Genomic DNA, 11,038 nt, shown 5'->3' on the forward strand with positions numbered 1-11,038 from the left:
ACACACACACACACACACACACACACACACACACACACACACACACACGCAGGAAAACGAAGGGTTCAGCGGGGTGGTGTGTGAGCGACATGGAGAAACCTGGCGCGCTGCGTATTTACAAAGCTGAAATTAGAAGAGGAGGATTGAAATAATCTTCCTTTAATTTCTCCCTGGATCTGCTCCCAGGTTGACCGACACATGGGCCTCTGATGTGGTGCATGTCGGTCCATGGAGGGGATGACGCAAGCCCCCCCTCCCCCCCGCCCCCCAGACCCCTTCAGGTCCCCTCAGCAAGGTCAGCCTGGCGGGCCTCGATTAGGAGGGGGGCCGGGAGCAAGGCTGCTGAGGTACAGAGGTGTACCTGGAAGGGGACCGGAGAGACACCAAAGTGTGTGTCATCGTATCACTGAGTGTTCCCGGGTGGAACTACTTCAGACACCAGGCCAGGTGAGGACACCATTGCTGAACAATGTGTTCAACAAATCTTATCGGAGAATAATAAAGAAAATCATACGTTTGTTTTTACTCAACGTATTTACGATTGATTGCCACACTGACCAGTCCATTCATGAAGACTTTGCAGACATCCATTGATGGTCATGACGTGAGACACAGCCCCCCTGTTCTGGGGTGAGAGTTCACCAAACACAAACAGAGAACACTCAGGGGAGCTGCTAACCTAGATGTAGTCATGGATTTGAGAGGAATTGTACACCTGTCTGATCTTTATCACGGTGTAACACTGGATATTCAATAGCTTATATTGCCATGGACCACTGAACAGGAAGTGGTGAAAAAAAGCTCTAAGTGAAAGGTGAATATTTGGTTTAATGACCACATTCCACAAGTCTGTGCACACAAGCACGTGCATGTGAGCAGACACACACGCACAGACACACCTTTCAAGTCACAGAGAGAGAATTTAATACACCCCATCACCTGTTATTCTAGGTGGACTCTTGCTTTTACAGGTGTACAACAGGGGAGTTTTACAGAAGAATGCAGAGCTTTCCACTGACTAGACTCCACTGTGGAGTGTGTGTGTGTGTGTGTGTGTGTGTGTGTGTGTGTGTGTGTGTGTGTGTGTGTGTGTGTGTGTGTGTGTGTGTGTGTGTGTGTGTGTGTGTGTGTGTGCGTGCGTGTGTGTGTGCCTGCACTTGTGTGCGTGTGTGTGTGTGTGTGTGTGTGTGCGTGCTTATGTGTAGTTGGCCCACAGTTCCCTGCATTTTAGCACTCCCGTGGGTACATGACCCAATTTACCCTTCAGGCTGAGAGAAGGCAACAGAGACAGAGACAGCTAGGGACAGTAGGAGAGAGAGAGAGAGAGAGAACGAGAGAACGAGAGAGAGAGAGAGTGTAGGGGAGGGGAGGGGAGGGGTCTCCTCCTCACCTGAACCGTCACCTGAACCCAGGGTTCATGACGGGGTCCCCTGCCAGCTCTCCCCCTCAAAGGCTGCGTTTGTTCCCTGACTCTAATAGAATTTAAACCTGCGTGATTGTATCGTGCCTTTTCACGCCAATTTCGACAAAACCGATTGAGGGCAGAGCAATTCAGCTGCTACTGATCTCGAATAGATCGGGTTTCCGAAGGGGGCCAATTTCAGAATGTGCCACGGTCATGCTCCGAGAGGAGGCCGAGGCAGGGCTGAATAGGGCAACAGAGTTGTTTTGACTAGCTGTCGATTAGAGGTTGTTTCACTGTCGGAGGGGTCCGAGAGCTGGGCTCTCGACAGAAGAAGAAAAAAAGATTTGGTTTCATAACAACGGAGGTGAGTGAGATGGACACTGGCTATCACAACACTCAGGTCTGAGACGGGTCGCGTCAAAGCCGTTCCCTCAACGTACATTCATGTTATAAGGGGCAGCTGCAGAGATAAGATCGCCACGTAAGGGGAAGTGGTGTTAGCATTCACAGCAGGGGTGTGGCAAAGGATGGGCAGAGAGTTCTGGGTCAGTCACACAATCCCCCCCGCCAGCACAGAGGGTTGATGTGCTTGTTGATTCACTCAGATCAGAGGTCTTTGACTCACCATGGAGTCAAAGTTCCTGGGTTACCCTGACATTACCGGTAGTCTCCAGTATATACTTTATAATCCTCTCTTGCTCTTTCTCATGACTTTATTTCTCTCTCTCCTTCTCTACCTCTCCGCTTACCTCTCTACCCTCTCTTTCTTTCCCTCCCTCTCTCCCTCCCTCCGCTACCCCTCTTTTCTTTCACCCTCCCTCTCCCCCTCTCTCTCCCTCCCTCCCTCTCCACCTCCCTCTCTTCCATCTCCCTCTCTTTCCCTCCCTCTCCCTTCTCTCTCCTTCCCCCCTCTCTCTCCCTCCCTCCCTCCCTCTCCTCCTCCCTCTCTTCCATCTCCCTCTCTTTCCCTCCCTCTCCCTTCTCTCTCCTTCCCCCCTCTCTCCCCCTCCCTCCCTCCCTATCTCCCTCTCTTCCATCTCTCTCTCCTTCCCTCCCTCCCGCTCCCCTCTCTCTCGGTGCTGTTTTTCCTGACTCATCCATTCCCTTGTGGGGCATCTCCATCCTGGTTCATGTTATCCGCGGGACGGCCCTGTCAGCCTGTCCAGGGGAGCCAGCAGCATCCACGGCAGCTCCGGTGACACCTCACCGTGCCGGACAGTTGTAGCGAGGCAAGAGCGCTTCCAGACTGCCGCTCCTCTCTGAGCTTCACAGCCACGAGACAATATGAAACACTCATCACACGCGGGAGCGGCCTTGGAAGTGGTTTACTTTGAGACAGATAGATGGATCCTGTGCTGGGGTCTCACGGACGAGCCAAGCTTGTCAACAACACTGCGGTTGGAGATAAGCCGATGGGTTTTTGGGCTTTCCAATGTACTGACTAATGCTCCTACACGAACGGTATGAGAACGGGCGCAGAAGAAGAGCACCGATTAGTTTAGCTTGGAATGCCGCCCGGATGTGTTGAAGGAAAAGTGTGGGCTTTTTCTCCTTGGACCATATTTCCAGATAATTTTTAGCCTAATTGAGTAATGATGACAATCATTTTTGCACATCCTCTAAAAGTGCTTGTTTTTGCCAATGACAGGCACAGATAATATTCTTACATAATTGAAAGGATCCCAAGATAGAAATACTTGTTGATGATATCCCAACTAAAATCTCAACTCTCCTTCACCCAAATGTTTTCGATAACACTAAGCTTAGCTTTCTGTAGTTCAACATAAACTCTCCCTTCTCCGGCTATCACTCACTTTTCTATTGTTCTCTTCCTGCAGAAATTCAACTCCCGTGAGACTTCTCCTTGAGTGTGACTAGGTTGGCCACAATAACAAACAGAATGTATCAAGCAAATCATACAGAAATAAGTTGTTTTTCTATTCACTGATCCTTTCCGTAATGTTAGAATATAATTTGAGCCCATCAGTGGCAAAAACAAGCACTTTTAAAGGACTTAGATTGATGGGGCAGCATTGCCACAAAGGATACTCAGTACTCTACCAATTTCATTTTTTTTGGCCTCATTGGTCCCTCAGACCCAAAACGGTCGGAAAATAGGGTCCATGTGAAAAAAATGTAATAATACTTTTTCTTTAAGCAGCAAAAAGTGAACTGCCATTTGAGTAGCCGAAAACTATTTGCAGCCATCAATGTTGTTTTCCATTTCTACAGGGGCTGAAGTTCGGTTATATCTGATCCTATATGTGGTTGTTTGAGCGACTTGAGGCTCATAAGTGACAAACTTTGCCATAAAAAAAGAAATCCATCTGACAAATTATCAGCTTTACAGTCTTCATCAGCCTTCAAGAATTACCAAAGAGATAGGAAAAAATCTAAAGAGATCCCTATCCCAACATATAACTATACAGACAGACAGACCCAAATAATTGCATCCCTAAGATAACCCCATGCCACCAATACCCTTCAACATCTGCCCAAAGCCGCTGACCGACAGCGGCCGACGGCTACCAAACAGTGTGTTCCGTGCCTTCCCCTAAATCCGTTCCCCTCTCAGAGTGGCTTATGTTGGCCGGCTACCTCCACCACGCTGACACCACGGGAGGCGGGCTCGCGTGTGAGAGCGGCTATTTTCCTGCCTGAAGTACGCCGCTGAGGGCAACCATAATAAAACCATAATCTGAGGACCGACAACTGCTATCCGTCCTCAGCCCCGTGGTGCCCCCGCCACTGACAGCCCGGCAGGCAGCCCTGGGAGCACCAACCGGTTGTTTCCTAACCATGGGCTGAGCTGGCCCTTTAGGGAGAGAGAGATGGCAGAGGGAGAGAGACTGATGGAGATCGGGCAAAAGAGAGAGAGAGTGAGGGATAGAGAGAGCGAGAGAGAGAGAGAGAGAGAGAGAGAGAGAGAGAGAGAGCGAGAGCGAGAGAGCACACGGTGGACCTACACTCTACAAGTGTGTGTTTTACAATCAGACACACACACACAGACACATGAGAGATGGAGAGATGGAGAGAGAGAGAGAGAGAGACAGAGAGCAGAGAGACAGAGAGATAGGGAGAGAGAGAGAGAGAGAGAGAGAGAGAAAGAGAGCAAGAGAGCAAGAGCGCATGAGATAGATGGAGAGATGACAGAGAGAGAGCAAGAGAAAGATAGATTGGTGGAGGGTGAGAGAAGGAAATAACATTAAATAGTATGCTGAATCGTCATTGACGGTTAGGCTGCCATATAGGTATGCTTGACATGCCTAAGAAAGACAGCTTGAAGTGGAATTACCAGAGGAGTGGTCCACAGGCCAACACAACGGAACAATGTGGACAGCATGGCCATGAAGCAAGAAAAAACATGGAGGAAGGAGAATGTTGAGGAAGTTTGTAAGGTCAGTGAATATAGGGGGGGGGGGAAGCTGAGTCGTGTATTTTTTACTTGTGTGTGTTTACTAAATCTGCAATCAAAAGGCTCCGGTGATGCCAGATACCTTTTTTTCCATACCACGGCCGTGTGTGTGTGTGTGTGTGTGTGTGTGTGTGTGTGTGTGTGTGGGGGAACGTATGTCTATGTGGTATCTGGGCACGTGAAAGGCTGGGCATGTGATTGTCTGATTATGTGCTTCCATGTGTGTGCACGATTCTCTCTCTCTATCTCCTGTGTGTGTATGTGTGTGTGTGTGTGTGTGTGTGTGTGTGTGCGCGTGCGCGCATCTCGGCGGAAGTCCAAAGCCCTGTTTCCCATGCGTGTAATCATCCCAGGATGAGGTGGAGGATGAAGCAGAGCGGGACTTCCCCTGCACCAGAGGGTATTTTCCTCTCACACTGTGGTACGAGCACATGGTTGACCCACGCTCTCCTCAGAGTGTGTGTTTTACAATCAGACACACACACACACACACACACACACACACACACACACACACACACACACACACACACACACACACACACACACACACACACACACACACACACACACACACGAGCGAGCGAGAGACAGAGAAGCAGAAAGAAAGAGGCAGAGAGAGACAGCAACTCAGAGAGAGAGATACAGGGAGACAGAAATAAAACACACACATTTTGAGACAGATTGAAGAAGTGACAGGCAGACAAAATTATAGATATAAATATTTAAACCTAACTTGTAGCGGGCCCAAAAAAAAAAAAAGCGGCCATCTTCAATTTCTCTGCTGTTGGGTATGACTATTGCATGACTGCTGCTTTGGACATTGTCTGACATTTTTTGATGGTGGTGTTTGGCCAGCAGGCAGGCCCTGAGGGGCCCGCCATTGGAGCCAGGATCAAACTCCCCTGGTACGGTAAACAAAGAACCAGGGGGGGGGGCTGCTTTTAAACAGACCCAGAGATAGCAAGATGGAGGTCTCATCATCAAGGTTGTGTCATCATTAACGCTGCGTGTCGTCATGTCCAGGGATAAGAACGTGTTGATTAGGCCAATAGAGCACCACAAAATAGCAAGCAGGAGAGGCAGCAGAGAGAACAATAGAGATGATACACACTGCAGTGCACCAATCTGAGGCCCAGACATCAGCGGGTTAGAATTAAAAACACAATACGCCATTACCATTCCTCTCTCACACACACAGACACACGCATGCATACACAGACACATGCATACAAACACACACACACACACACATACACACACACACACACACACACACAGAGAGCTTTCCCGTTCAGCTGTTCTGTCATGAAGCAGCAGAACGGAGCTGGCTCGGACTGTGAAGCTGCTGCCACTTCAAACGGGGGAGAAGTCAGCGTGTCCGCAATGTGTGGACCATGTGTGAGGACCTGCGTGATCCCGGGCCGCGCGCCTTACTGTGTGTGTCTGCACGTCGCTGCGCGTGTGTCTGCCCTCGTGTGTACCGGTGCACGGAGCCCTGCGTCCTGTGTGTATGGACATATGTTTGGGTCTGTGTGTGTGTGTTTGGGTGTGTTGACGTCAAAGGAGGGAGATGGCTTGCAGGAGCAGCAGTGTGTATCTATTCATAGCTTCCTGGCGCGCGGAGCGCTGTCTGATCCGAAAACCTGCCTTTCGCTTCGTCCTCAACATCATCATCAGCATCAATCATAGGGAGAGTGAAAAAAAAAACGAAACCAAAAACACACAACAATGGAATTGAAAGTCAAAGCATAGCAGTGCGGCACTAATGCTGAGATAAGCATCACAATGACATAGTGATTTGTTGAGTTACCAAACTATGGAGCAGATATAACTACGCTGCCGCCTATCTACTGCTGGGTAATTGAAAACCGTGGAAACGGGCATGCAGGAGGTAAACACAGACCAGATTCATGATAGGATCTTTGTTGTTAGGATGCCATGGTGTGTGTGTGCGTTTGTCTGTTCATACGTGTTTTGGTGTGTGCGTGCCTTACAGTGATACGTGACGGCTTCAGCACATGGAACTACGAGCAGAAGACGATTAACTCATTTTTATGTACACATGGCTTTCACCTGTTCATGTAAACAAACAAACAAATTCACAAAGAATCAAATATGAACATACATACGCACACACGCTCACACACACACAGATTGTCCACGCGCCTGCCTTGCCGCGACACTACCATGGAACCAAAAAGCCCCAACAAAACAAATTCATTAACGTGGACAATGAGAGCCAGCTGGGAGAGATGACGGGAACTGTTTGAAATCGGTGCCCAGGATAATGTGGAGAATCTGTTGGAGGCGAAAGGCGCGCTCTCAAAATGTTGAGGGAAAAAACAGAGGGAATGGGGAACGGGAGAACATGAGAGAGAAAGAGAGTTAACATGAGGGAGAGAGAGGCAGAGTGGTAGAGAGAGAACATGAGGGTGAACAAGAGAGGGAGAGAGAAAATGAGCAATCGGGAGGGAGAGAGAGAGAGAGAGAGAGAGAGAGAGAGAGAGAGAGAGAGAGAGAGAGAGAGAGAGAGAGAGAGAACCAGAGAAAGGGAGAGGCAAGGAGTGATCAAGAGAAAGAGAGAGAGCGAGAGAGGGAGAGTGAGATAGAAAGAACTTGAGAGAATGAGCGCGAGAGAGGGTGATAGAGAACATGAGAGAGGGCGAGAGTGAGCAAGCAAGACAGAGAGAACGAGCAAGATCTGAGCTAGAGAAAGAGAGAGCGAGAGAGAGAAAGAGAAAGAGAGAGAGGCAGTGTTTAATTAATGCACAACAACGCAGACCGTTAGGAGCAGTAATGCTTGCATTGATGAGTAACAACTCTTTTTTTTTCTTCCAGCTCTCCTTTTCTTCTCCTTCTCACACAGATGGCTGAGCTCAGAGACCTGCTTTCAATCGAACCCTTTGAACAGGTTGTATAAAGGACGTACAAACAAATCTGTCAAATACTATAAATATCACTGCTGAAGCCTCGGGGGGGAGGGGGGCATAGTGAACGGTAGGGGGAAGGGGGGAGGAGGAGGAGGAGGAGGAGGAGGAGGAGGATCCGATTCAAATCAAAAAGCTGTTACCTTTTCCAAGTCCGGTATCCAAATCCTGACCATGTGGAAATCTGGCTCGGAAATACCGTGGAACTGTTGGAGGGTTGTGTGTAATCTGCAAGAGGACTGATTGTGTGTGTGTATGTGTTTGTGTTTGTTTGTATCCGCGTATGTGTGTGTATGTGTGTGTGCATGTGTTTATGTGTGTTTACGTGTGTAAATGTGCAACATTTATGTGTGTGCGTATGCGTGCATTTGTGTATCAGCGTGTGCATGCGTGAGTGCGTGCGTGCGTGTGCATGTGTGTGTCTCAGATGCTCAGAGATGGGGGAGTTTAGAATTCAGGCTGGTTGGCTACAGAGGATAGTTGGACGATCTGTTGTTCAATGTAACTCACTTGTACTGTTTTCTGAAAAAGGTGCAGTCTCAGAGGTGCAACACGTCACTCAAAACCCACATCATCACTCATCTGTCACATCATCACTCATCTGTCACATCATCGCTCATCTTACTACTACTTTGACAACAGCACACACATTATGGAGGTAGAATAAGGGGAAATGGAAGAGGATTATGCTTGCAGGTAGCGCTGCGGGAACTAGACGTGCAGTACCTAACTTTGTCACTAGAGGGCTCTAGTGCACGTAGAATGGTCTCCTGCGAAGCAGCAACGGTATGCAGGCACAGCGGGACGGGATAGACTTTGTTGAGTGAATATTCCCATGAGGGATTGTTACACTGACTTTGACCAAATAAGTTTCCACACTAAACTTAACCAAACTCATTTTCTTTTGTTTTTACTGCACCTTTATTTAACCAGGTGAGACTCATTGAGATTAAAATCTATTTTTCAAGAGCCATCCTGGCCAGGAAAGCATCATAAAACAGGGCTAATAACATAATCTCAGGGTAACATCAGGGTGATACAGAGACAACAAGCAATAGCACAATAGCCACTCAGCATAAAACTAAAATTCTGTTAGAAATTAATTTGAACAATTCATCTTTTGAAACATACACACTGCCTAGAGCTGTTCGGTTTTCAACCATCTCCAACCTGATGGGCCTAAACTTGAATCTTTCAGTTAATCTGAACCATACTCCATCAAACAACTGAACATTTCAACCACTTTATGGGGATCACCACCCAAAACAAGACCTCATGGGATCACCCAGCAGTGTGGAGCAGACCAGAGCCGTGGTCTGTTTGACCTCCCTGGCCACAGAGATGGAGAGAAGGATCCGCCAAGTAGCTGACTCCACAGAGATGGATCGAGGTTTGAATAGCTCGGAGGGAGGGCGCAATACGTGTCAAGCGTTCTGAATGTGCTAGAATGGGACTTATACGACTTTAAGATTGAGCAGCCAAAACTTATTTTTTACAATGGCAGAAGGGGCCTGGTCTTTCACGCCAGCTCCTCAATTGCATAACATTGATATTGTCCTGCGGGTATAGCTTTAAAATTAATAACCTTGTTTTTGCCAATCTGCTGCTCCTGGTTTAAGCTCCCCGACCGGTCGACCTCAGGGAGAGGTTGTGGCTGATATTTCCCATCATGCCTTGAACCCAGGTGAACCCTTGGTAGGCCATCATCCTGCCCTCAACACAATCAGGGCAGGAGTCATTATGAGCCAGGGAGAGGGCGGAGAGATCACCCTCAAATCAGAACCAGATGTACCGCAGGCACCTCCTGATGCCCCCCCTCCCCCCCACGACACACACTTTAGAACAAACGCCCCTCCTTGACACTATGTCCACGACCTCAGCTACATACTTAAACGACACAAACTCAAGTTTGGAAACGTTAATTAATACAATAGAATGTTGGGTTAATATTGACAACGAATCCTTCATGAATTTGAGGTGCCAGTGCAAATGGAAGGGTTTTAAAGCTCAATGTGTGTGTGTGTGTGTGTGTGTGTGTGTGTGTGTGTGTGTGTGTGTGTGTGTGTGTGTGTGTGTGTGTGTGTGTGTGTGTGTGTGTGTGTGTGTGTTTGTGTGTGTGTGGTGGTTGTGTGTGTGTGTGTGTGTGTGTGTGTGTGCGATGCGCGTGCCTGTGTACGTGTGTGTAAATGCTTTTGATGCAAGCGCAGTGCCCTTGATGTGGATTTATTCCTCCGCCTCATGTCCACTGTGCTCCTTCAGTAACAACAACGTGACTCTCCACTCCTGAGCCCCGGGGCCAGACCTCCGCCCAGCAGCCTCTCTCTGTCAGCTGACACATCGGGGCTGCCGCACGCACCGCCCCAACAGCGGATGGCAGTAAAAGTCACTGTCATCAGACACACACACCCACACAGACACACATAACCCCTCCCACCATCCTTTTCGCTCCCTTCTGCGTCGCTTTTCATTCTCTCCTGCCATCACCATCACCCCCCCCCCCCCCCCCTACACACACACACACACGAACACTTCACCAACACCACCAGCGCCCCCGCTGCCGCCACCGTCCCCCCGCAGCTGGTAAATATTTTTATATTGCGTTGCATTAGAAAGCTTTATCCTGGAGGGTCAGACGGGGCAAATGGCGCCGGAGAGCTCCCTCCGCTGTAAACAACCTGGGAACAAGGACTCAGAGCTCTCTGCTCCGTAAACAACTGGGAGACGAGGACTCAGAGAGCTCCCTGCTCCGTAACAACAGGGACCAGGACTCAGAGAGCGCCCTGCTCCTTAACAACAGGGACCAGGACTCAGAGTCCCTGCTCCTTAACAACAGGGACCAGGACTCTGAGTCCCTGCTCCTTAACAACAGGGACCAGGACTCAGAGAGCGCCCTGGTCCTTAACAACAGGGACCAGGACTCTGAGTCCCTGCTCCTTAACAACAGGGACCTGGACTCTGAGTCCCTGCTCCTTAACAACAGGGACCAGGACTCTGAGTCCCTGCTCCTTAACAACAGGGACCAGGACTCTGAGTCCCTGCTCCTTAACAACAGGGACCAGGACTCTGAGTCCCTGCTCCTTAACAACAGGGACCAGGACTCTGAGTCCCTGCTCCTTAACAACAGGGACCAGGACTCAGAATCACTGCTCCGCATACAACTGAGAGACTAGGACAATGACAGCTGAGGGGCAGAGCACAGTAAACTCACACCGCAAGGAGGGCCGCAAGGAGGGAAGGAGGCGTTTGGAGCGTGGGTCTTGTTTTGGGGTGTTCAAGACACAAATTGAA

At 49.1% G+C, this 11,038-nt stretch overlaps 1 protein-coding gene across 1 annotated transcript in view; it reads right to left on the minus strand.

Annotated features, from left to right (window-relative positions):
- LOC130391752 (intermembrane lipid transfer protein VPS13B-like) overlaps window positions 1–5,253 on the minus strand; it is a 61,914-nt gene extending 56,661 nt beyond the window's left edge. The window contains exons 1-2 of the mRNA XM_056602009.1: window positions 5,236–5,253; window positions 2,613–2,669 (exon numbers count right to left, since the gene is read on the minus strand). Of these exons, the coding sequence (XP_056457984.1) occupies window positions 2,613–2,669; window positions 5,236–5,253 (75 nt within the window). The remainder of the gene's footprint in view (window positions 1–2,612; window positions 2,670–5,235) is intronic.
- Window positions 5,254–11,038: the final 5,785 nt, after the last annotated feature.

The sequence above is a fragment of the Gadus chalcogrammus genome, chromosome 11, assembly GCF_026213295.1.
Source record: "Gadus chalcogrammus isolate NIFS_2021 chromosome 11, NIFS_Gcha_1.0, whole genome shotgun sequence".
Lineage (NCBI taxonomy): Eukaryota > Metazoa > Chordata > Actinopteri > Gadiformes > Gadidae > Gadus > Gadus chalcogrammus.